At 52.6% G+C, this 22595-nt stretch overlaps 2 protein-coding genes across 3 annotated transcripts in view; both read right to left on the reverse strand.

The window, feature by feature from the left end:
- Positions 1-13536, reverse strand: part of STX3 (syntaxin 3) — a 33178-nt gene extending 19642 nt beyond the window's left edge. Inside the window, exons 1-2 of one of the 2 annotated variants that reach the window (XM_037517849.2) lie at positions 13370-13456; positions 1180-1260 (exon numbers count right to left, since the gene is read on the reverse strand). In XM_037517849.2, the coding sequence (XP_037373746.1) occupies positions 1180-1260; positions 13370-13399 (111 nt within the window). In that variant the 5' untranslated portion in view covers positions 13400-13456. Of the gene's footprint in view, positions 1-1179; positions 1264-13369 lie in introns of both variants that reach the window. The other variant, XM_037517848.1, reaches the window with a different exon arrangement.
- A 3141-nt stretch (positions 13537-16677) lies between these two features.
- On the reverse strand, positions 16678-17732 carry LOC119250551 (olfactory receptor 10V1-like). The gene has a single exon (XM_037518300.2). The coding sequence runs from the start codon at positions 17693-17695 to the stop codon at positions 16748-16750; it is 948 nt and encodes a 315-aa protein (XP_037374197.1). The 5' UTR covers positions 17696-17732; the 3' UTR covers positions 16678-16747.
- Between the last annotated feature and the right edge of the window lie 4863 nt (positions 17733-22595).

Raw genomic sequence — 22595 nt, forward strand, 5'->3', positions numbered from 1 at the left:
TACAGGCGATTTCTGCACCCCCATGCCCTGCCTCCCGCCACCCCCACTCCTCCTGCCCCCACCCTTCCTGCAAAGGGAACACGATGCCTCTTGTCCCCGGTGACAGTAAACTTTTGTGGTTTGTTTTCTTTTTTCAAACACCAGTCCCTGAACACACACGTCACACTGCATGTGTCAGAAACATTGTCCCAGGCCATCCTCACATGGGCGCATCCACCCCCAGGCACAGGCAAGAGAACCACGTGGTTAAGAGGCAATCACAGGAGCAGCAGCAATCACAGAGGCAATCAGGAGCTGGGCTGAGACCCGAACCCGGGGTGACCTGGCTCCAAGCCTGAGATCTCCCCTGACACTTGCCTCCCTCAGGCTTCAGCCTCCCCCTCACCAGGGGCAACACCTTCCCAGCTTCAAGATCAGAGAGCTACTTGAACCTGTAGGCTGGAACGCCCATCCTGGGCCATTAAACTTCAAAAAAGAAAAGAAAATAAGCTGGTGGTTTCTCGGTGTCTCAGCTATCAGAATGAAGTCAAAGAGACTTGCCTTTGGCAAGAACAAACCTGATCCATCTGAATCACATGCCTGAAGACAGGTGGTTTTCACTGTCTGGCTGGGACCCCATCCTTGACTCTGTATTTAAATCACATCATTTGAGCCTCCCTGGTGGTCTAGGGGTTAAGTCTTAGCACTGTCACCACAAAGACCTGAGTTTGATCCCCAGCCAGGGAGTGACCCACATGGCACAGCAGACCTCTCCTGTCTCGCCCGCTCTCCCCTCAGCAGTGTATTTCAGTAGATCCACCTGTACTGCTCCCCACTCTGCCCTCAGTGAATCCCCACACCTCTGGCCTACACCCCAGTTCTTCTATGCCAACAAATAAGTAAATCACATAATTTATGCACCAGAGGTCGTTATTAAAGTACAGTCCTGCAGCCCAGCACTCTGAGAGTGTGTCTCTTAGCACCTGTAATTGACCTTCTACTCGTACCTTTCTTCATAAGATCGAAAATCCAAATCCTCCCAAATAAGAATTAAAAGGAGACTCTCCCTTCCACTTCTGGGCCCGAGCATCCCTCCTCAGCACAGGGCCACCCGTGAGCAGCCTGAGGCTCTTTCTAATCATGAAGATGCTGTGCTTCCCTGTGGACATTCAGAAAAAGCCACACAGAAATGTCGCCTACCTCGGAGAAGAACTCATCCATGAAGGCCGTGTTGTCGATGGCGATCTCCACCTCATCAGCATCGCTGTCCTGTGTCAGCTGCTTCTGGGCAAGACAGATAGGAGACGGTTAGACCAGAGGCCCGAGCAGCGGCCGTGGCACTCCGTGCCCACTGGGGTTGGCCAGCTTGTCTTCCCCAGGCGTTTTATACACACAAGTGCCTCTAAAACTCAGAACTCTGTGCAGGGGGGCCTCCCTGGTGGCCCAGGGGTTAAATCTCAGAGCTATCACTGCTACGGCCTGAGTTCAATCCGTATTTCAGTATATCTGCCTGCTCTGCTCCCCACTTTCTCTGGTGAATCCTCTCACCCCCACACCTCTGGCCTACACCCGGTTCTTCTATGCATAAATAAATATTTAAAAATAAAACTCTGGGACACATCAGCCCCTGACGTCTAGTCACACTGTCTGAATTTAAGCCCTAGACCCACTGCCTTTCTGGATTTTTTTGCAAGGGGAGTCAGGGGGAAGGGAGGGACTAGAAGTTACTGACCAGGCTGGGCCAAAATGCTAACAATAACACCACTTACACTTCATAAAATCAAGAAATAATATACAACACTTTTGCACGTGTGAGTATCCTGGCATACTCAATAAATGCTGGGTTTCATGAGCGGTGGTGCTATTGGTGACGTGACATAGCTCATTCCAGTTGGAGAAACTAAAACAGAGAGGTTGAGTGACTTGGCCAAGGTCGCACAGCTGAAATGTGGAGGCAGGCAGATGCTAGCTCATCTTTTGGATTTTGACCCCATGTTCCTCCAGGCTGTTCAAATGTGTGATCCACTCTATGAGGGGTCTGTAGTAAAACAGTTTCTAGCCACCATTCCTTCAAAGCATCAGCTTCAAACCCTCAGGGTAGGGGCAGAGATGTCCTGTTTTCAGAAACCACCTCTTGCAAAGGAAGCAGAACCATGTGGCCTTCCCTGACAGGGAGTGTTTGTTTATAAGGAAAAGGAAGCTCTCCTGCCAGCCCTCAGCAGCCCCCCATGGACCCCAGCTTTCTTAATCCCATTCAACTTCCTCTGAAAATCACAAAAGGAAGTGCCTCCATGCCCACCCAGCATCAGGGCAGGGCTGTTTCTCCTTTCTTCCTGAACACTCTCCCCAGACTTCTGCTCAACACAGGCCATTTCTACACCCAGGACCGGATGGGTGCAGCCTACCTTCCCAGTACCCGTTTCTTCACAACCTTCAGTGGCCCACATCCTTCTAAGACCTGTCACTCTCAGAAGTCCACGGCCATAATGTCACCTGCTCCCCCTGATCTGCAGGGAGGATGTAGTCACTGGGATTCCCATGGAAATGTGGCGTTCTCCAGCCATGTGGAGAGGCTCTTTTGACTGACTCCGGCTTGTCAGAAACCACCAGGAACTCAAGCTTCATTAAGGCCGCATTCAAAAGAGCTGCTCCAGGCCCTGCAACCACTTGCCCAAAACTTAGAACTGACCATGTGCCCTGCCTTAGAACAGCCCCTGAATGCCCCGGGATTCAAGGTCCCAAAGCCTAGCAGAGCACGGGGGCCCAGTTTCTCCCACCGTGGGGTTCTCCTCCTAAAAATACAAAATGACGACACCCACAGCAGCAGCCACAAGTCAGCACAGATCAGAAAATCCAAGGAGGAGGCATCATCCCAGGCTGTGCGGAGCCATCACCAGGCACCAGGAAGGAATCTACCAGGTGAGGGGAGGCCTCGGGGAGCCCACTGGTGAGGAGAGCACCTGACACCCTTTATCTGCTGCCCGCAAGAATGAGCACACACAGAAGAGGGCTTGGGCTTCTTTATCAAAGAATCAAGGCCTGTGGTTAAAAAGGACGTTAGGGCAGCTGCAGAGAAAAACGTCCACGAACCACGAGCCCAGCCACCCACTTCCTCTCACAGCAGCCCCCTGCTGCCTCTCTCCCAGGAGATGGGAGATAGCACAGTGACGTCTGGAGCCAGGCCCTCCCAGCGCCCTCAGTGAGGACAGCAGGGGCTCTGGCCTCCTCTCAGGCCAGAGGGGGGGGGGGGGGGGGGGAAGATCAGGGGCCCAGAACTCAGAGCAACCTAATCAGCAATTCCTCCTACTTGTGCGCTGGCTCTCAACTGCCCTCTCTAGTTCCTCAGTCTCCACGACTGCTGGTCCCTCTCCATTAGCTTATGTAGGAGAAATATTTGCCACCTTGAAAGCTCCTAGCAGGTGCCAGGTGACCACACCGCTGTCACAGGGCACCAGATCAACAGTCCCATCTATGTTCGTAGCCGAGAACCTGCAGGTCAGAAGTGATAAGCTATCCAAGGTCCCCCAGCCACTGATTCACACAGTCGGGGAGGGAGTCCAAGCTTAGGGGGTGTGTCCTAAGCCCCGGCTGAGTCCACAGCACCTGCCCAAAGCTGTTGATCAGAGCAGCGCTCAGAGGGAGCACAGAGAGCACAGAGAGACCCTTGGGAGCACAGGGCAGGGAAAGAGGGGCCTGCAGGACAGCGTTCGCATCCTCGGAGCCTCAGTTTTCCCACCACCTTAGGAGCTTGTGGGACCCAGGATGGGTTTGGAAACTGGGGGAGGTGAGGAGAGGGCGGGGTGAGGTAGCAGGCTAGCCGGTGTCCTCCGCACTATGCACGCTCCGCACCTACTTGCTGTACACTGGGGCTGACGAGACTTCGGTTTAAGAAAGTCCTGCCATCAAGAGAGAAAAGGAAGGAGGGAAGCAAGCGTAGCTGCTGCAAAGGCACTCAGGTCGATGGACAGGCACAGTCTAAAGAAGTGGACAAGAGGGGGCCCCTCGCTGCATCCACCGTGACGCACAGAGGCAACAGGAGCTCCAACCGCCAGCAATTCCTTACTTACAGACCGCCACAAATCAGGACACAAGACGGGGAAGGGTCGGAGAAGGAAAAAGGAAGCCCTCCCAAACAATCAGGCTCTCGGACCCCCTGGCAGGGGCCTGGCCCCGGAAAGACAGAGGGTCTCAGGACAAGACAGAAGGAAGGCCCAGGTGCTCTCAGCTCTAGAGAACCTTAACAGGAGAAGCCAGAGCATCCTCTGGATGAGGAAGGGATAGCCGGAGCTGACTCCCCATGGGGGTATAGAAGATGTGGCTGGTGGGGCAGGCGCATCCTGACACTGGGGGGCAGGGGGAGGGGGTGAGCACAATTCCTGCTCCCCACACCCACATGGCTGCTCCAGAGACACACTCTTCTTTACAAATCCAGATTCCCTCCCAAGAAGTTTGATTCAAAGAGACAATGACGTCTGCCTTTCCTTGGGCCTGCTGCCCACCCTGGGGGCCTCCCTTCCTCTCGGACGAGGGTCTGCTGCTTCCCAAAGACAAACGCGGCACACTGCCCAACATCTGGTTCCCCAGCCCCTCTTCCTTGATTAAGAGCCAGAAGTGCTCATCTGTGTGCGCCCCACAGCAGGGTCTCAGGGCTCTGTTCCCTATTCAGGGTGAGGGGGCCCCTCTTCCATGCCCCCCCCCCTTCCAGGGACAGCCTCCCAGAGGGGCCACTTCCCTTTCCTCGGAACTGCATCTTCCCCAGGACTCTCGCCAGATGACTCAAGAGGAAATCAGAGGCGGGGGATACTGCAGGTAGCCTCTTGCTTTGATTTCCAAAATGTTCTTTTAGCTGAGCAACTGTGGGCAAGAATTGGCCCTGTCGGGGAGATGGAGACCCTGGGGCCTGACTCCTTACCAGATTAGCCCCAGGCCACGGGTCAGAGGACATCTGACAACTGCCCAGTCCCAGGGGCCCCATTCCGGGCCAGCAGCCCACAGGCCACCACTGCTACTGGGCAGCAGTACGCACGTGCGTCCCTCCGGAACTCAGGGTCCATACACCAGCCCTCACGTCAACTCCGGGAGGGACAAATATGACTCTCCGCATTTACAGACGAGGCAACTACTTCGTGAGGTTATAGAGCTAAGTGGCAGCAATAGAACTCGAAAGCAGGTCTGCAGGAGGCCAGGGTCTGTCCTTATCTTCCACTCTCTGCTTGAAGAGGCCCCTCCCACTCCCAGCCTTGCTCATTTCACAGGATGCCGCAATAAAACTCACCCAAACTAGTCTAGATGCAACAATGAAGAAGATACCGGGGCATAAAATCTAGGAATGTGCTGGTTTATGGAGATGCAACAGAGCTGAAAACCCAGCTCTGCCACTTCGGAGCTGTGCATTCTTAATCAAGTGACTTAACCTCTCTGTGCCTGGGTTTCCTCATCTATAACATGAATAGTCTGCTCACAGATTATGTGAGGATTAAGCTCATTAATACGTGGGAAATGTCTAGAGCAATGCTGAGTCCATAGTAACTGCCCAAGACTATGTCTTTTACGGCAGAGAATCAGTCTTTGCCTTTCCAAAGAGAGTTTTTGCTAAACATGCAACTTTAATACCAATTCTCAGCAGGTCCCTCAGGCGCTTGGTTCACTGAACATGGTAACAGATGCTGGGGGGACACGGAGCAGACTCAGGGCCCCCTGCTCCCCAGCAGCACCCCCTGCTCTCCAGGACCTCTGTCTCAGAGAAGAGGCAGAAAGGCATACAAGTCATTACAGATCCACGTGGTGAGTGATCCCACAAAGACAAGGGCTGCCCAAGCTCACCTGAACTCAAGGTGGGGCCCGGGGAAGATGGAAGCCTCTCAGAGAAAGCTCACCCAGGTGAGTCCTTGTGGAAATTCTGTAGGTGAAGTGGGTTGGCCATTAAAGAAGATAGGACCATACTTTCCTCCTGCTCCTGCTCTCATCAGCAGCCACTGCAGGGGATTCTGGAATATCTTCTGCTTCCCCCTGGAGCCTCAGGCTCCCTGTTGGTCCTCACTCCCCGGCCTCAGCTGTGCTTTTCCAACCTCCCCGCTCTTCCCCCAACAGCACCCGGTTTTCAGGGATCTAGAAAGGAAGTAGTATGATCTCTATGTCACCCTCAGCCCTTCCTTTCAGCTTCTGTCCCACATGCCCCATCCCCCTCATAGTCTTCTAGAACACTTAACAATAGTTAAAATAGGTCACATATCCAGCTCTGGACACGTGCTGGGGATTCTCCTAAAACTTGTGCTTGATGGGCACTTCCTCTCTACGACAACCTCCTGGGGACCCTCCCCAGCTTATGGTTGCGAAGACTAAAGCACAAACATGCCCCATCACTTGCCCAGGCCGGAGGAGGCCCGACGAGTGGAAGGCCCTCGCTCTCAACATGGGAGAGGAGTGCCCCTTAACAGTCACCCCCCCCCCACAGATGTTGGGGGCAGCATGACCACCTTAAACGCACAAAAAACAGATGCTACAGGGTCAAGGTCATGAAAGGCAAGGGGAGGAGACACTGTCATACACCAGAAGAGACGAAGGACGGGGCCCCAGTAAATGCGGCGTGGCACCCCAGGCTGGCCCTAGCGCAGGAAAAGGAACATGGGGGAAACTCGTGAAACCCAATTAAGGTCTGAGGTTCAGTGACGAGGAATGTGCCAACACCAGCTCCTCCTCAGCTCTGACACCTGTAGGGCCGAAGGCATCAACAGTGGAGGAGACTGAGGGCAGCAGACAGCCCTTGGTGCAGCTTCATAACTTTGCTATAACCCTAAAATTAACCTAGAAGAAAAAGGCTGTTTTTAAAGCAAACCTGATGCTATACCAGGTTGCTCTGTCCCAGACAGCGAAACACCCAAACAGTCTCACTCCACTGATCTCTTTATGTGGGGGGCTGAACTTCAGTCTCCAGAGAGACCAGGATGTTGCTATGCAAATAAATGCCCCCTGCCAGCAAACAGGCTGGCCTCCCAGAGGAGCCTCAGGAGGAAAGGCAGCTGCAGAGGGGCCTACCCTCTGGGCACGGGAGCTACCGCCCCTCCGGACTCTCCAAGTGACAGGTAAGTTCGTCCACAGAAGGTCCCATTTGTCCACTGGACAGTTCATTCGGTTTTCCTGGCCATGAGTTGAGAGCGAAAACCCAGGGTGAGCAGGGCAGGGACTGGGCCTGACAGAGCAGGACGCAGGCAGCTGCTGAAATTACAACACTCGGCGGCTGCTCTGACATGTCAGCAAAAGTAAGGAGCTTCCAGTATGATACATGTGTTAGGTAGAGTTAATTAAATAGCAATCACTGTGCTAAAAACAAAAAACAAACAAAAAAAGTAAGGAGTTGTGCAAGCCCCAGGGGCGGCGGGGGATACCATGAGCTCAGAAGCCATGACCCCAAAGTTGAGACTTCGCCGGGGAAGAACGGGGAGCCCAGACTTCCACAAGGTATCCACACCTGCGCCTTCATTCTCATTTGAAACAGGGGCAACCCTCCATGAGGTCCCAGGCAGGGGTGGGGGGAGGGCTAGGTCCAGTTGGGAGCCTTGGAACTCATCTGCCCTTGTCCCGAGGACGGGACCAGTGACCTCTAGCTTGGTCAGGCACGGATGGGTTCCCTGAGTAAATTCTGCACTCCAGGCAGGTGAAGCTGCACAGTGCACAGGAATGAACGGAATGGAAGAACAGCTGGTGATGATGAGTAGGCATGGGGCGCTGTACCGTAAGTGAAAAAGCATCAGGATTTTCTGCCCTCCCATTAGAATTGATGATGGATCCTTGCGGTCCCGAATGCTTGCCTCATGGCGGGCACCCGGAATAGGGGTGGGCATATGTAGATGGGATTCACCTGGGCTAGGACTGGGCTTATAAGGGCGGCGTCATGGGGACGCCAGCACAAGAACTACGAGAAGCAGAGAGAACGAGAGCGAAAGAGAGAGCAGAGAAGCAGAGAACGCCGGAGGGCCCAGAAAGAGTGAAGACTTGCCAGGGGGCGGGAGGCACCCCTGCCTTCAGTGTACCTGGTTGCTGCAATACATGTAAAGCTCAATAAAAGCCTGAGAAAGCCACTGAGGGCTCCAGGACTCTCCTTTACCCAGCCTGGTCTGCTCAGATCACAGATTCCTGCTCTGTCCCATCCTGCTCCTACAAATGCATAAAGGCCACGCCACTGCTGATTAGTCAACGATTAAATGGTAACTACCATGCAGAGTGCGGGGTGCAGGGACCCCAGAGGAGTATCACACCAGCCACCCCATCTGGGAATGCACAGTGGGGGTACAGGAGGGAGAGGAGACAATAAGGCGCAGAGTGAGATAAAGAAATGAGACATGTCGGGTTCTTGACACTAGGGATCTCAATCAAACCCAAGCCTCGATTCTCTCACCTATAAAAGGGGCACCAAGCACACTCCACCTGCTCTGCAGGCTCAAGAGGGTCAGAGACAAGGAAGCTAGGCCCCTCTCGCCAGTCCTCCATAGGGAAGCAGCTGGTCAACAAAAAAATCACTGTTATTGTGGTTGATATGGTAACAAGAAACTGAACCATTGATCAAAAGCCAAGGGGACCTAAGAAACAAAGAGGTCACTTCCTACAAAGCAAATGGAAGGTGATTTCAAATCCTCCCCAAGGGAACAAAATAGCCACTGACTTAAGAGAGAAAAGCATTTCCCTACAAAGCAAAAAAAAAGCCCAGGGGGCTGCTAGGAGAGAGGCAGAATATTCTGGGCTATAGTTTAGGCAGCATTACCTATAAAGAATGAGTTTCAGAAGACCAGGAGGGAGGAGGGATTCTGACAGAGGGGCAGAGAGGACATGAACAGATGCTGGTCCCTGGGAACCCCTAGCACCCCACACCCCAGGCCCCACACGCATCCAGCCTCCCCCACATCACAGGAATAAAAATAAAACTAATCCCCTTCTCTAGTCCAAGCATTTTCTCTTCTGGCCTCTGGCTGATGAGTTTGTAATCCCTGATCAATCCCTGCCACACTCGTCTCAGCCCTGCTTCCAGTCTGCTCATAGCAGAATAGCTCTCCCAGGGAATGAGCCTGGTGAGGCAGAGAGCAGGTGAGGGAGAAATCCCCGGGTAGGCAGGCATCTTCTCACCAAAAGACCCAAGCTCAGTGAAAAGATTCTCAAGTTGGGATGTTAAGATTTGGTTAAGATCCAAGGCACCTGGCACAGAGCAGGGGCTCAGTATGTGCTTATAGAAGAGTATTAAGCCTTAAAGGGGAAGTATAGCTCACGCTTCTGATGGAGTTAACACTATAACCATTATCCTGAGGACCCCAGAACTTCAAATGAGACCCCAGAACCCCAACCTTCCCAAAGAGCTCTGATCCTGCAGAGACCCCAGAACTTCAAAGACCCCAGAAGATCAAACCCTTCAAGATACATCAAGACAGAACAAAGAGAGCAAAAGGAAGCCTGGCCTTTGGAGCCCCAGGGAGCTGATGTCCTGCATGTCCCTATGGGCACTGACCTTGGAGGGGCCAGTACATCCTAGTTATTCTAGTCTCCAGAGATGAATCTCCAAGGGGTCCAGTGTCCGTGACCTCCAGTCCACACATCACTGGCTTTTGACACTTCATTACGGGAGGGTGGGGAGACCTCTCTCCGGGAAATACAATCCTGTGTTTTCCCTATACAACCATCTACTCTTCAAGACCAGGCCTGTGCAAAATCATTTTGCCTAACAAAATGCCCTGCAGGAGGTCAAAGTGGATGAAAATAGGCACACAAAGGTCAGAAAGAACTGGTGCCTGTGGCACATGTGAAGCTCCCAAGGGGCACGGCTGGGAGCCCAGGCCCCGCCTCTCTTCTTAGCGAATGCCAAGCATCTCAAGAGATTAGGCCTGAATCTTAACCGGACTTGAAGAGGGCCCTGAGCTCAGGTCTGTTCTTCCAGGAAGTGGCCCCCACTCCCTAACGCCTCGTCCTCAACACAGTTGCTTCTATCACATGGCCCGTTCATCTGCGTCTGTTTCTCTGTCTCCCGACCTAACCGTGCACTTCCTAAGGTCCAGGCGTGTGTGTCAATCACCACTGCAGCCACCAGCTATCACAGGACCTGGGGCACAGATGGTGCTCAGCAAATGTTTGCTGAATGAAAGGAGGCCGGCAAGAGGTTCCTGGACTCAGCAGATCCAAAGTTCAGCCCGAAAGAATGAGCAAGTACTGCCTGGTGAGATGGCTGGGTGCAGGCTCTGCACATTCCTGGCAGCCATTCCTGCAGCTGAGGAGGCCGGCCTGCCGCCTGCCGCCTGTCGGGTGGAGCTGTGCAAGAGATAAGTTGAGTCAGTCTCATGACCCTGGCCTCAGGGGGCAGGCCTTTCAGATAGAGGCCGCAGCAGCTTGCAACTCACATTTATTGCAGTGGGTAATTATCATGAATTGGATCATTCTGTGCTCAAATTACCCTGGGGGGTCCTCTTTAAGGAGAACCCTGAGACCCCAACCCTGCAGCCTGCAGAGCCTCATGGCCTCAGGACAGGCTCACCAGGCCTGGGGCATTTTCTAGAACCACCGTCCTCATCCTCAGGGTTGAGGAGGGCTTAAATCTCCTGGATGGCCTCCCCCCCACCCCTAGATGCTCAATTCCCCAACATCAAGTGTGCCCCAACACTCAACACCCCCACAAACTCCCTGCCTCCCTCCAACACTGGAGGCTGACAGCCTCCCAAGCCAGCCCATCCTGTCCGTGGGCACCTAAAAATTCTTTTGCACTTTTTACAAATCAGAGTCCTCCTTTCTACCCAGCTCTACATCTCCTTGTGGGCACACAGGGCCAAGCGATCTCCTGCATGGGACACTCTGCAGCCACCAGGAAACAGCTGTCACCTCCCCTCTCCTAGGGTATAGAAAGACATTGCACACAAGTGAGGTTCCTGCAAGCTGACAAACAGTTTTCTGTTGCTGATAAAAGGAATCAGAGAGCGAAGATGGTTATCTCGTCACAGTGTGGGTATTCTCTGTCCTGGGGAGGGTGGGGGTGGGTAGAGATCAATGGTAGAAAACAAACTCCACACAGAGAAATAAGTCAGAAGGATAAAGACAAATGCGGGATGATGTCACTTATAAGTGGAAAAGAAACAAACAGCCAAACATTATAAAACCAGCCCTGGAAAGTTGACTGTAGAACAGAGGCACCCAGGGGGGCAGGGAGGCCCAGGCGCCAGAACAGGATGGGGAGGGAGCAAGTGGACTAGGCTGGGAGACCAAGGCTGCTGTGGGGTGGGGGGGGGGGGCCTGCAGTGACCACACCTGAAGGGGAGATCCTACACTCGCAAAATACTAACACGGTTGTAAACCTTTTATATGATTTTAAAAAATCCATATACACCTTAAGTACAATCTTCATGGAAAACACTAACACTGTCAGAAGGGGCTTCTGAGCACAACAAACTCCATGCTTCACTGGGGAATAGAGAAGCAGGCAGGGGTGAGGCCCAGGGCAACAGCTACTGGGTGGCAGGGTGACAATTAGCACCTACACCCATCTCCCTGCCCCCCAAACACTAGGGCACTGATTTCAAAGCAGCACCCCCCTCCCAGGGCACCTACCCTCTGCACCTCCCCAAGAGGAAGAGAGCAAAAGCCTCAGCTCCACAGTGAGATGGGGCACAAAGAAGCCCAGGAACTTGCTTGGGTCCCTGGGACACTGAATTTACACTTGGAACCCAGCACTCAAGGGAGGCTCTGCTTTTTGCCGACAACAGGGTACAGAAAAGGGCCAGGAATATTTTCATCTGGAAAAGCATTTCCTACTACAGCAAGGAGAACCCTCTGCTGGCTGCTGGATGTGGCGCAAAGCCAGGTGGGTGAGCTGATAGAGGAAGAGCTTCAAAACACTGCTCCTCCTGCCTTCTGGCCTTCCCAACCTGCCTGCTAGGGGGAGGGGGGGCAGGCAATGCAGAGGCAGGACCTGGGTTCTTCCATGAGCTCTGTGACCTGTACCTTCCTCCGCCCTCTAGTTCCCCATCTATAAAATTAGGGCCCCATAAATCTGCCAGGTCACTGGGTTGCTGTGGGACTCAGATGACAAAGAGCAAGTAGGAGCAGGATGGCTCTCCCCCACAATCAGGTCTGTCCTTTGCGTCTCTCACTTCCTACCACCGCAGCCTCCATAGCCACAACCACCCACAGCAGGCGAAGGGTCAAGAAGGTCTCACCCAAGGTAGGCAGGAGAAAGAAAAACAATTGCAACATCACCCCTGAGGCCCCTCCACTCCTCTGAGATGAGGCACCTGTTTCCAAAGAGCGTTTACAATGAGCATTAACGCCAACACTTTATTACTCCTTACACGACCACCCATTGCACAGATGGCAAAGCTTTGGCTCAGCCGTGTCCGGGCAGCTAGTAAGCAGTGAAGCCAGAGGAAAGCCCCAGTTTCTCCAGCCCAGGGCTCCCCAGATTTTACTGGGCCAGTGAATCTCCCTGAGGGAGGTTTGGGGGATGATCAGAACAATTCTGCAGTTCCAGACTGGGCCTCAAGCTTCTGCGCAACTAACCAGCTCCCACTTTGTTTCAAAGGCTGGGTTTTAAATGCCATCAAGGCAGAGCCTGTGCCACCCAGGGCTCAGCAATGGGCCTGGCCCAGAGTTTACCCTCAAAAGTTAACTGTTGAGCGAGTCACTGAGAACCTGACTCATAAACCCAGACTCTGACGCTTCTCTGGGTCACATCCATGATGTTACTGCATCTCATAACCAGTCTCCTAAGGTCTCATCATCCCCAGCTGACCCACAGGGAAACAGTGGGGAATGGTCAAGGCCCGAAGGTTTGTGCGGGGCAGGGCTGCAGGCTGTCTGCCTCCAGGCGCTCCACCCTGACCACAGCTGTCCGGCGGGGGAAATTAATCATTACAGACCGCCCTATGGCCAGGAGCTGGTCCCACCCCAGCAAGGCACCAGCTCACCCACCGCTGTGGCGGTCACCCAGGAGCTGTGACCTGCTTCCCGGGGAGAGGGCTGCCAGGCTCGATGCCCCTGGAAGGAAAACCAGGGAAGTGCAGAGGAGGCCAGGCCTGGGCACAGTGACAGGCAGCAGCGGGCAGGTGGTGAGGTCACCCCACAGGGGACCCCTCCCCCGGGTCCCAGCACCCCGCGGATCCCAGCTGCGGACGGATTCTGCCCAGCTCCGGCCGGCGAAGGGGAGGAGGAAGAGCCGGGCTAGAGGCATCCAGGGAAACCGGCGGCCAGCAATGAATCACCCTGCACATGACCTGGGAGGGGAGAGTGCGGGGCCAGCGCAGGCGGCGGACGGGGCTTGGCGAGCGGCAGGCCCCGCGCGGGGGCGCCGGGCAAGCCCCCCTCCCGCGCGGCTCCACCCCAGTCGGCCCCCGGCCCGCAGGGTGGGGGGCGAGGGGGCGGCACTCACCGCCTTCAGCTGCTCCAGCCGGTCCTTCATCCTGGCGCCCGGGGCAGGTGAGCGCGCCCAGGTGAGCGCGCCCCAGGTGAGCGCCCGGAAGTGGCGGCCGGGTCCGGCCGAGGCGAGGGAGCGCCGGGCTCAGGCCGAGGCGGGCGGCGGCGGGCTAGGAGGAGCGTCCAGGCCGCGGGAGGCTCCGCCGCGCCGCCCCCTCCGGCCCCGCCGGCGCCGCGCGCTCCAAATCCGGCTCCGGGGCCGCGCAGCGCGATCCCCCCGCGGGCCCCGCCCTCTACCTGGCCGCGCCCGCCGCCGCCTTAAAGGGCCAGCGCCCCGCCCCGCCCGGCCCCCGGGGCCGCCCCGTCCCGGCCCGACGTCCAGCTCCCTCCCCGGCCGCCCCGTCCCGGCCCCACGTCCAGCTCCCTCCCCGGGCCGCCCCGTCCCGGCCCCACGTCCAGCTCCCTCCCCGGGCCGCCCCGTCCCGGCCCCACGTCCAGCTCCCTCCCCGGCCGCCCCGTCCCGGCCCGACGTCCAGCTCCCAGCCCCGGCCGCCCCGTCCCGCCGCCCCATCCCGGCCCCACGTCGAGTTCCCTCCCCGGGCCGCCCCGTCCCGGTCCCACGTCCAGCTCCCTCCTGCACCCGACGCGCCCGGCACTCGCCCATCCCGCCGCGGGGTCGAGGAGGACCAGCGGGTCTGTGTGACCTCATTTCCCTCCACTCCCCCGTCCAGGCGCTGTGCAAGGCTCCGGCCCTCAACAGACCCTTGGCAGGGAGTCAAGACAGTGGTTTGTTCTCCAACAACAAGCGCGAGCAGCCAATTCCGCTCGCTGGAAGGACATTCCGAGTGCCCGAAATCGCCGTCCTGGGGACCAGGCTGGAAGGGGGTGTTTCTAGGGTATATAGCTCCTGAGGCCGGACAGGCCAGGCTGGGACAAAGAATTAGGATTCTGCGGTCTTGGCAGTCAGGACCTCTGAGAGACACGCAAGCCCTCGGTGTTGGTTCGGAGCACCTGCCACGTCCAGTCTGCGCAACTTTGGGGGAGTCGCCGTGTCTCTCGGGAACTCCCTTTGGTGTCTCTAAACCAGAGCGGATGCAGTTTGCTGTGAAGCTGCGTGACAGAGGAGGAATCACTGGCCCATAATCTATACAGCAAGGTTGTTAGAAAAAGACGGGGTGTTTCTTTGTTTTTTTTATCTAAGCATTGGAAGCTTAGGTCGTTTTGATTTCCGACTTGGTGTGGGAACCCAGGTGGGTGGTACCTTATGAAAGGTGAGCAGACGGTTCACACTGACCACTGACCCTTCTCTTAACCCTCTCCCCCACCCCACCCCCGCCTCCTTCCCGAGTTATGTTCTTGGGAACCAACGGGCCCATCCAGCAGAGAGTGGGGCCATGAACGGGGCTGACATCTCCACGATTCAGTTCTCAAGTCAAGAAAAATAGCTGCTCTGTGCGTTCAGGTGAAAAGCATGTAAATATTTTCCTAGTTCTAAGAGGACTTTACCCTCATACGATCTTAGTGCGTGTCCCGAGCTGACATCATCACCTGCCATAAAAAGACACCTGCCCTAAAAAGACACCTGCCCTGTTTGAACCCTGAAGTTCCAGCCCGAGCCTCCCCAGCCCGAGCCTCCCCAGCCCCAGCACTTCCTTCTCCCCGCACGCCTTGCCTGGGTGGTGGCGCCGGTCCTGGGGTAAAGGGAGGCTTCGGCGCCGCCTGGTGTTCACAGGTGGGGAAAGTCAGGAAATTGCAAATCACAGCCCACTTCTTTCCATCTTCTGCTAGTGGGGTAGTTGGGTCCGGGAAAAGAGGAAGAGAATCTCCTTCGGCAGACACATGTGACAGATATGAACATTTTTTACATTAGAATTCGGAAAAGAACCGTAGATAGGAGAGGCTATTTGCACATCATATGTCAGACAAGGGGTTAACATTCAAAATTTGAAGAAGGAAGAAAAATCTAAAACTCAGCGAGAAATGGCGGAGGATCTGAATGGGCACTTCTGCAAAGGGGACGTACAGATGGCAAATAGGTCTATGAAAAGATTTGTATCATCATTTATTAGAGAAATGCCAAGCAATGCAACACTGAGATACTATCTCACCTCTCTGAAAGTGGCTACTAGCCATGAGGCAAAGAAACAGGTATCATAGAAGATGCATAGAGAAGGAAACTTATACACTGTTGGTGGGGTTGTAAACTGGTGCAGCTATAATGAAAAGCAGTATGGAACTGCTTCTGGAAATTAAAAATAAAAATTCCATAATCCAGGCCTCCCCGGTGGCTCAGCGGTTGAGTGCTGGGCTGCAAAGCTGCCCGCAGCCTCTGCAGTGCCAGTTCCATCCCTGGTCGGGCGGCTGGAGAGGGTCCCACATGGCATGCAGACCTCTCCTGCCACCTACTGCTCCCCTCAACAGTGCACTTGTCAGTCTGCCTGTTCTGCTCTCCGCTCTGGCTCTGGCGAGTCCTCTCACCCTCCCATGCTTCTGACTGTACCCAGTGCTTGTATAAATAAATAAATAAATAAATCTTTAAAAAAAATCCATAATCCAACTATTCCAACTTTGGGTATTTACCCAAAAAATACAAAAACACTAATTCAGAGAGAGATTGAATCCTCACATTTATTGCAACACTACAATAGCCAAGAGCTGGAAACAACCTAAATATTCATCAACTGACAAATGGAAAAAGAAGATGTGGTGGATACATACGCAATGGAATACTGTTCAGACATAAAAAAAGGATGGGATCCTGTCATTTGCAGCAACATGGATGTACTTGGAGAAAATTAATGTTTTGTGAAGTAAGTCAGAGACACATAAACACTGTATGAATTCATTCATATATGGTACCTAGAGAAAATAAACAGATGAACTTAAGAAAGTAAAAATAAACCTTTGGAGTATAAACCCAACTAACGGTAAGCAAAAGGAAAGGGAAAAAGAAGTTAGGTAATTAGGAAAAAGGTGTTATGGTAGGATGAAGGATAAACCTGCATGTTTAGTTGTGAACTAAACAGTATTTGCACATACTGAATCTCAGTGCTGCACACCTGGAACTCATGTAAGCTCGAATACAATGTTACTTCAATTTTTAAAAATTTAAAGAAACAATGGAAGGACGCTTGTAACGTTATTAAAAGTCACTTGATGTATTTTGAGGTCCTGATAAGTACCCCAGAATTTAGGTCCTGTGGGCATTTTGATCTTCATTTTAGAGATGAGGGACTTGAGATTTTGGAAAGAAAAATGACATTTCAAAAATAACATTACCAGGAAGAAATAGCAGCATAAGCCCAAAGGCCTCTCACTCCCCATCTGCTCATTGTCCAGAGGGCACAGCCTTTCGTCTCCAGCCAGCCGCGTCGGAGAGGAGCGTGCAGGGTGATCAGTGGGATTTAGTCAACAAGAACCTCATCATGGTTCTCTTCAGAGCATCCTTAAGCTCTCTGTTCCTCATGCTGTAGATCAAGGGGTTCAGCACAGGGGTGATGAATGTGTAAACCACAGACACCACCTGACCTCTGTCTGGGGAGTAGCTGGAGCTGGGGCACAGGTAGATGAGGCTTCCACAGCCGTACTGCAGCAGCACCACAGTCAGGTGGGAGGAGCAGGTGGAGAAGGCCTTGCGCCTACCCTCTGCAGAGCGCATCTTCAGGATGGCCGTGACGATGAAGACATAGGAGAGTGTGATGAGCAGGAAGGGGATAGTGAGGACGATGACACTGACAACAAACAGAGTGGCCTCGTGGACCCGGGTGTCTGCGCAGGCCAGTCTCATGACAGGGAGGACGTCACAATAGAACAGGCTGATTTCTTTGCTACTGCAGAAGGGGAGCTGGAAGATGAGCACAGTCAGCTGCATGGCCAAGATAAAGCCCAGCACCAGCGACCCCAGGGACAGCTGGGCACACAGGCGCCAGCTCATCATGAGGGTGTAGTGCAGAGGGTGGCAGATGGCCACGAAGCGGTCATAGGCCATGACAGCCAGCAGGATACAATCAGTGCTGCCCAGGAAGATGAAGAAGAACATCTGGGTGCCACAGCCAGGCAGGGAGATGAGGTTTCTCTCTACTGACAGAATGCTGGCCAGGGTCAGAAGGGCAATGGTGGAGGAGTAGCAGATCTCCAGAGCTGCCAAGTTGGCCAGGAAGAAGTACATGGGCGTATGCAGCGAACGGTTGAACCAGATGATGAGAGAAATGGAGAAGTTGCCGCTGATGCTGAACAGGTACATTATGAGGAAGGTCACAAAGATGAGCATCTGAACCTCAGGGAGTTTGGAGAAGGGGCGGAAGTGGAAGTGAATCACCCCGGTTTGGTTTGCCCCCTCCATGCAGTCAGCGCACCAGGGCTGCGAATGGCACCAGCGCTCCCCTGGGGAAACAGAACAACGTCAGGACACAGAGTCGTGCTGGGTGACACATTCAACTCCTGGCCTCAACCTTCCTTGTCTCAGCTCCAACTAACTTTACCTTCAGCCTAAATTCTGCAAGTGATTTCTGCAACAGCATTTTTGCTTTCATTACCCAGAAGCAGTTCACCACTGAAATCTTTTTCTTAATCGCACTAAACATACATGACATAAAATTGCTAATTTTAACCATGTGGAAGTGTCACCCTCACGGGGCGGCAGTGTTAGAAGTGGCGCAGGGTGAGGGAAAGATCACTCACAGTCCACGTGGAGCCTAGAAGGGGCCACACTGGAAGCGACGCTCAGCCCGTCAAAGGCAGTCTCGGATTTACCAGCATTGAGTACAAAGGAGGGGCAGGTACATAGGGAGTGTGCATGGCTGGGGGATGGGATTAGGGATGTAAGCTGGGGAGGAGTGACCAGGGGCTATTGCCTGGGTTGCTCCCTTATTCCTTCCTGTCTAAACAGATGATCTCTCCTCTGATATCTACCTGCTGTTCTCAGCAGATACTGGCTTCCCACTGTGCTCCTCATACCAGGATACCAGGACTTTTGGCCTTGGTGAGAGGCCCCTGCATGGCCCACACCTAGCTGACAAGCAGGAGCTCTGGCCACCAAGACAAATATCCCTGAAGACAAGGGGCGGAGGCTGGGGATCCCATACACACACCCCACCCCATCCACTCCCCACCCTGCTCTGCCCTAAGGGAGGCTGATTACTAAGGACCACACGCTGGTTCCTTCCTTCCCACTGTGGCTTCTGACTGGATTTATCCAACGAGATGTGCTTGCGGGAGAGTGAAGAGCAACACGAGTGACATGGCACCCACCACACACCCAATCACCCACCTCTACGCCCTTACGCCTCTCCTACCAGGCTCTATGACCGCAGCTCTGGGTGGCCTGTCTTCCACGCTGGGTGTGCTGGCCTCCAGGAACTCTGTCCCTCACCTTGTCACATCAGGCCCACGCTTGGAAATAGCTTCCCGCCATTACTAGCCCTTGAGCACCAACCAGCCCACATGGGTGCCCTTCATTCATCCCACGCCGCTGAAAATGGTGCCACCACTAAAGACCATGCCCTGTCCACATGACCGGCAGATAGAAGGTTCGGTGAGGATTGGTGACTGTATAAGCAAAAGCATCCTTTATTTGAGCTTATCTTAGACTGCTTTTATCCTGTTGTATTTTTCCCACTGCTCATGATCAGCAGGAAGCCATCTTAGGGAAAATTTACACGGTATCAAAAGCAACATAGCCCACAAACATCAGATGGAATCCAGAGTTGGTGATCTCCAAGATTCTAGAGAAGTTACAGCCACCTAATTTCATATTCCTAATTCAAGTGACCTACTCTGATTTGGGGCAAGCACTATAGCTGCCCACGCAGAATAGTCCCTTCTTTCTGCTTTCACATGTGCCTAAGCATGGACTGTGGGCCATGGTGACCACTCACATCCACAAAGGAAAGGCCAAGAAAACTGCAGAAATGCTGAACGAGAGCCTGAGATCATGGAGCTGCTGGATTAACCAACTCTGAAATCTCCTGCCTCTAGACTCTCTCAAGTCAAATAAACCCTATTGTTTAAGCAACTGAAAAAACAATACACACACACACACACAAAATATATTCCAACTGCAAGGATACACTCACCACCACCACATCTACCATAAAAACAAAGTCACGTTTGGAACTTGCTTTCAATGACTAAACACGTCACATGCCACAGTGAGGGGGAATTTGCACCCTGCGGTAAACAAGAACTAACAGGATCACCCTGTCTGGTCTTGGACCCTCAGAAGAATGCTCTTCTGCTAATTTTGGCTGTGCTGATGTCTGAAGATCTGTTATGACCTTGTGGCTATCACAGGATATTGCATGAGAAGAATAATATGTCCTTAGTATTCTTGTGGATTTGCAGTTTCGTGCTTTGAATATTGTGCTTTTGTGTCTGGCAAACCAGTCCCTTTCAAGGTCTGAGTCCCTGCCTGCTTTGCAAATTTCCTGTCTGTAGATTCTACCTCTATGCCTCAGCTCATTGGCACAGCCTTATGCCTGGCTGGAGGGTGGAAGATGGGTGGCATCGTGCTGGGAAATGCTCATTTGCAATTTTCTAAGGATATTGTTCTTTGAGAGTTTTAATACCACAGTGCTGGCCTCTCTCTCCGCAGGGTGGATGAAGAGGCCCAGCTCTCCCTCTACCCCCAATATTTGACCTCCCTCCCCTTGACTCAACACTAAGAGGACAAGTCAGGCACTAGAAAGAGAACAGTCATCTAAGCCTGGCCCTCGCCATTCCTTCTGAGATGCATTTGCCTCTGTGCTTATCTGTTTCTCTCTCCCTCCCCCTCACCCCACCAAGGCCTTAAGCTCCATGAGGCAGGGACTGATGGGCTCCACTCTCCACCAAAGCCCTGGACCCAGCACAGGGCGGGCAACCCGTAAGCAGTGTTAACATGACTGGAGAGTCACTGAGGCGCTATCGATAGAAATAACTGATATTTAGCACTTTTGAAGTAGAGATTAAATAGTCTTCACTTTAGTGCTTGATACTGAAGGGCATTTCCCTTCTGGAGATAAATCAGCAATTATCAAGAAGAAGGGTTTTAAACTTTATATGCATTGAATCAGTGCACTCCCACTGAAGGATCGATCATAAGGGAACAGTTGGAATATGGAGACAAATGCATGGAGTGTGTGTGAAATACGCTTAACGGCAGTTTGATAAAGAAACAAACGTTTAACAAAAGGTGACATTGCAGTAATTAAGATACATTCGTGTGATTATTACATTGCCATTAAAATTATTATCACTGAAGGCCTCCCTGGTGGCGCAGCGGGTTGAGCGCAGTGCTGGGAAGCTGTCCGCAGCCTCTGCAACACGGGTTCAATTCCCAGCCAGCCAGGGAGATACCCACATGACGCGGCAGACCTCTCCTGTCTCGCCCACTGCTCCCCTCAGCAGTGTATTTCAGTCGATCTGCCTGTTCTGCTCCCCACTCTGTCTCGGGTGAATTCTCTCACCCTCCCATGCCTCTGGCCTAGACCCCAGCTCTCGTATAAATAAATAATCTTTAAAAAAAATTATCATCACTGAGACCTCTATAAAGTGAGAACATGCTTCTATATTGTTGAACAAAGAGGTGAAAGAGCCTGCATAGCTTGACACCAGCTGCACTACGCTACAGGGCCAAAAGGAAACAGCCAACACTTAATGGTGTTTTTAAGAGAAACGGTGGAATACGGTTTTCTCCATATTTCAAATACTCTGTAAAAAATACGTGTTTATATTTAAATCAAATTGTATTATTGCTCTTTAAAAAAGCCATTTGAGAGGCAAGGAAACTAAAGATACATAACTTACCCCTAGTTATGCAACTAATCATCCGTGCCTGCATGAACATCTACAGGACCACAAAATATGCATTCTTGCCAAGGATGCGTCCACAGGTGCGCTGAGCTGAGGTACAAACTACGCGAAAGCTGCTTTGCAAACACCTCTCTCCCTGGAGCTGGCTGAGTCAGTCACGACGCTCACCCTCCTCCCTCAGGGTTACTGTGTCTGTTTTCCTTCCTTCCTCTTTTCTCCGCCCCCCCCTTTCCTCTTCTCTCTTCCTCTCTCCTTTGCCCCTCTCTTTCTCCCTGTGCCTTCATCCTTTCTTAAAGCCAACCCTTTAGATTTAGCTCATGGTTGTAACCCATGTGTACAGGACAGAGAAACACATTTCGCCAACACATGATCGATTGCCACAGTCACCTACACACGTCATGAACGTGCATCCCGGAACGACAACAGGGCGTGAGACCACAGCCAAGGACGCCACGTCCCTCAAGCACGCTACCCTCGAGAGTCTTCAAAATTTTCGTAGAACATCATTCAGTTTTCAAATAAGCTTGGAAATAAAGACTCTGTAGAATGTCTCTGGAACCCTTTTTAAAACTACAATGAATCCATAGCAAGTGCCTGTGTAATGATATTACAACATTCCTTAGACCAAGACTCATCTGAGTTCCCCACCACCTCACCCAGATACCAGGCTTCTCCCTTAATGGACACATATATGTAATCCTATGTGACCATGAGAGCTCAAAATTCATGTTTCCCTTTTTGCCTTAGTTGCCAGGAAGCCCAAAACTGGTTCTATATTCAACTGCTTATCATTCTTCAGTTCAAATATTTTTCTTTCTGTTTAACTTTTGCCTTTTATACCGTGCAAGTTAATTTTGATCTCATTGTACTAGAGCTTTATTGCAAGACACTCTAGATTGAGGAATATTTAAAGCATAAATACATTATAGAAATAAAAAATCATTCTTGCCTTTTAAGCGTCTTCATCCAAGGATTGATGATGGAATGAAAAATCTCTCCACTCTCCAGTCCCAAATTGGCTCCTCCTTTGAGGTCTCTTCAATGGGATAAAAATGACAATATTATGAGCTTGGTTGTAATTTAATCTTCTCCCACTGTCTGCTGTATTCTGCCTTTGAAGTGGCATAATTACTTGAAGATAAAATTGGGAAGCTCCAGGTCCCTTCTTTTTTTTTTTTAAGATTTATTTATTTATGCATACAAGAACTGGGGTACAGGCCAGAGATGCAGGGAGTGAGAGGATTCACTAGAGACAGAGTGGGGAACAGGCAGACTGACTGAAATACACTGCTGAGGGGAGCAGCAGGTGAGACAGGAGAGGTATGCTGCGCCATGTGGGTAGCTCCCTGGCTGGGGATCAAACTGACGCTGCAGAGTCTGTGAACAGCTTCATAGATTGCCTCTCAACCCCTTGCACCACCGGGGAGGCCCTGCAGCTCCCTTCTTACCCA

Source organism: Talpa occidentalis, unplaced genomic scaffold (assembly GCF_014898055.3).
Source record: "Talpa occidentalis isolate TD23 unplaced genomic scaffold, MPIMG_talOcc4v2.1 talOcc4.17, whole genome shotgun sequence".
Classification (NCBI taxonomy): domain Eukaryota; kingdom Metazoa; phylum Chordata; class Mammalia; order Eulipotyphla; family Talpidae; genus Talpa; species Talpa occidentalis.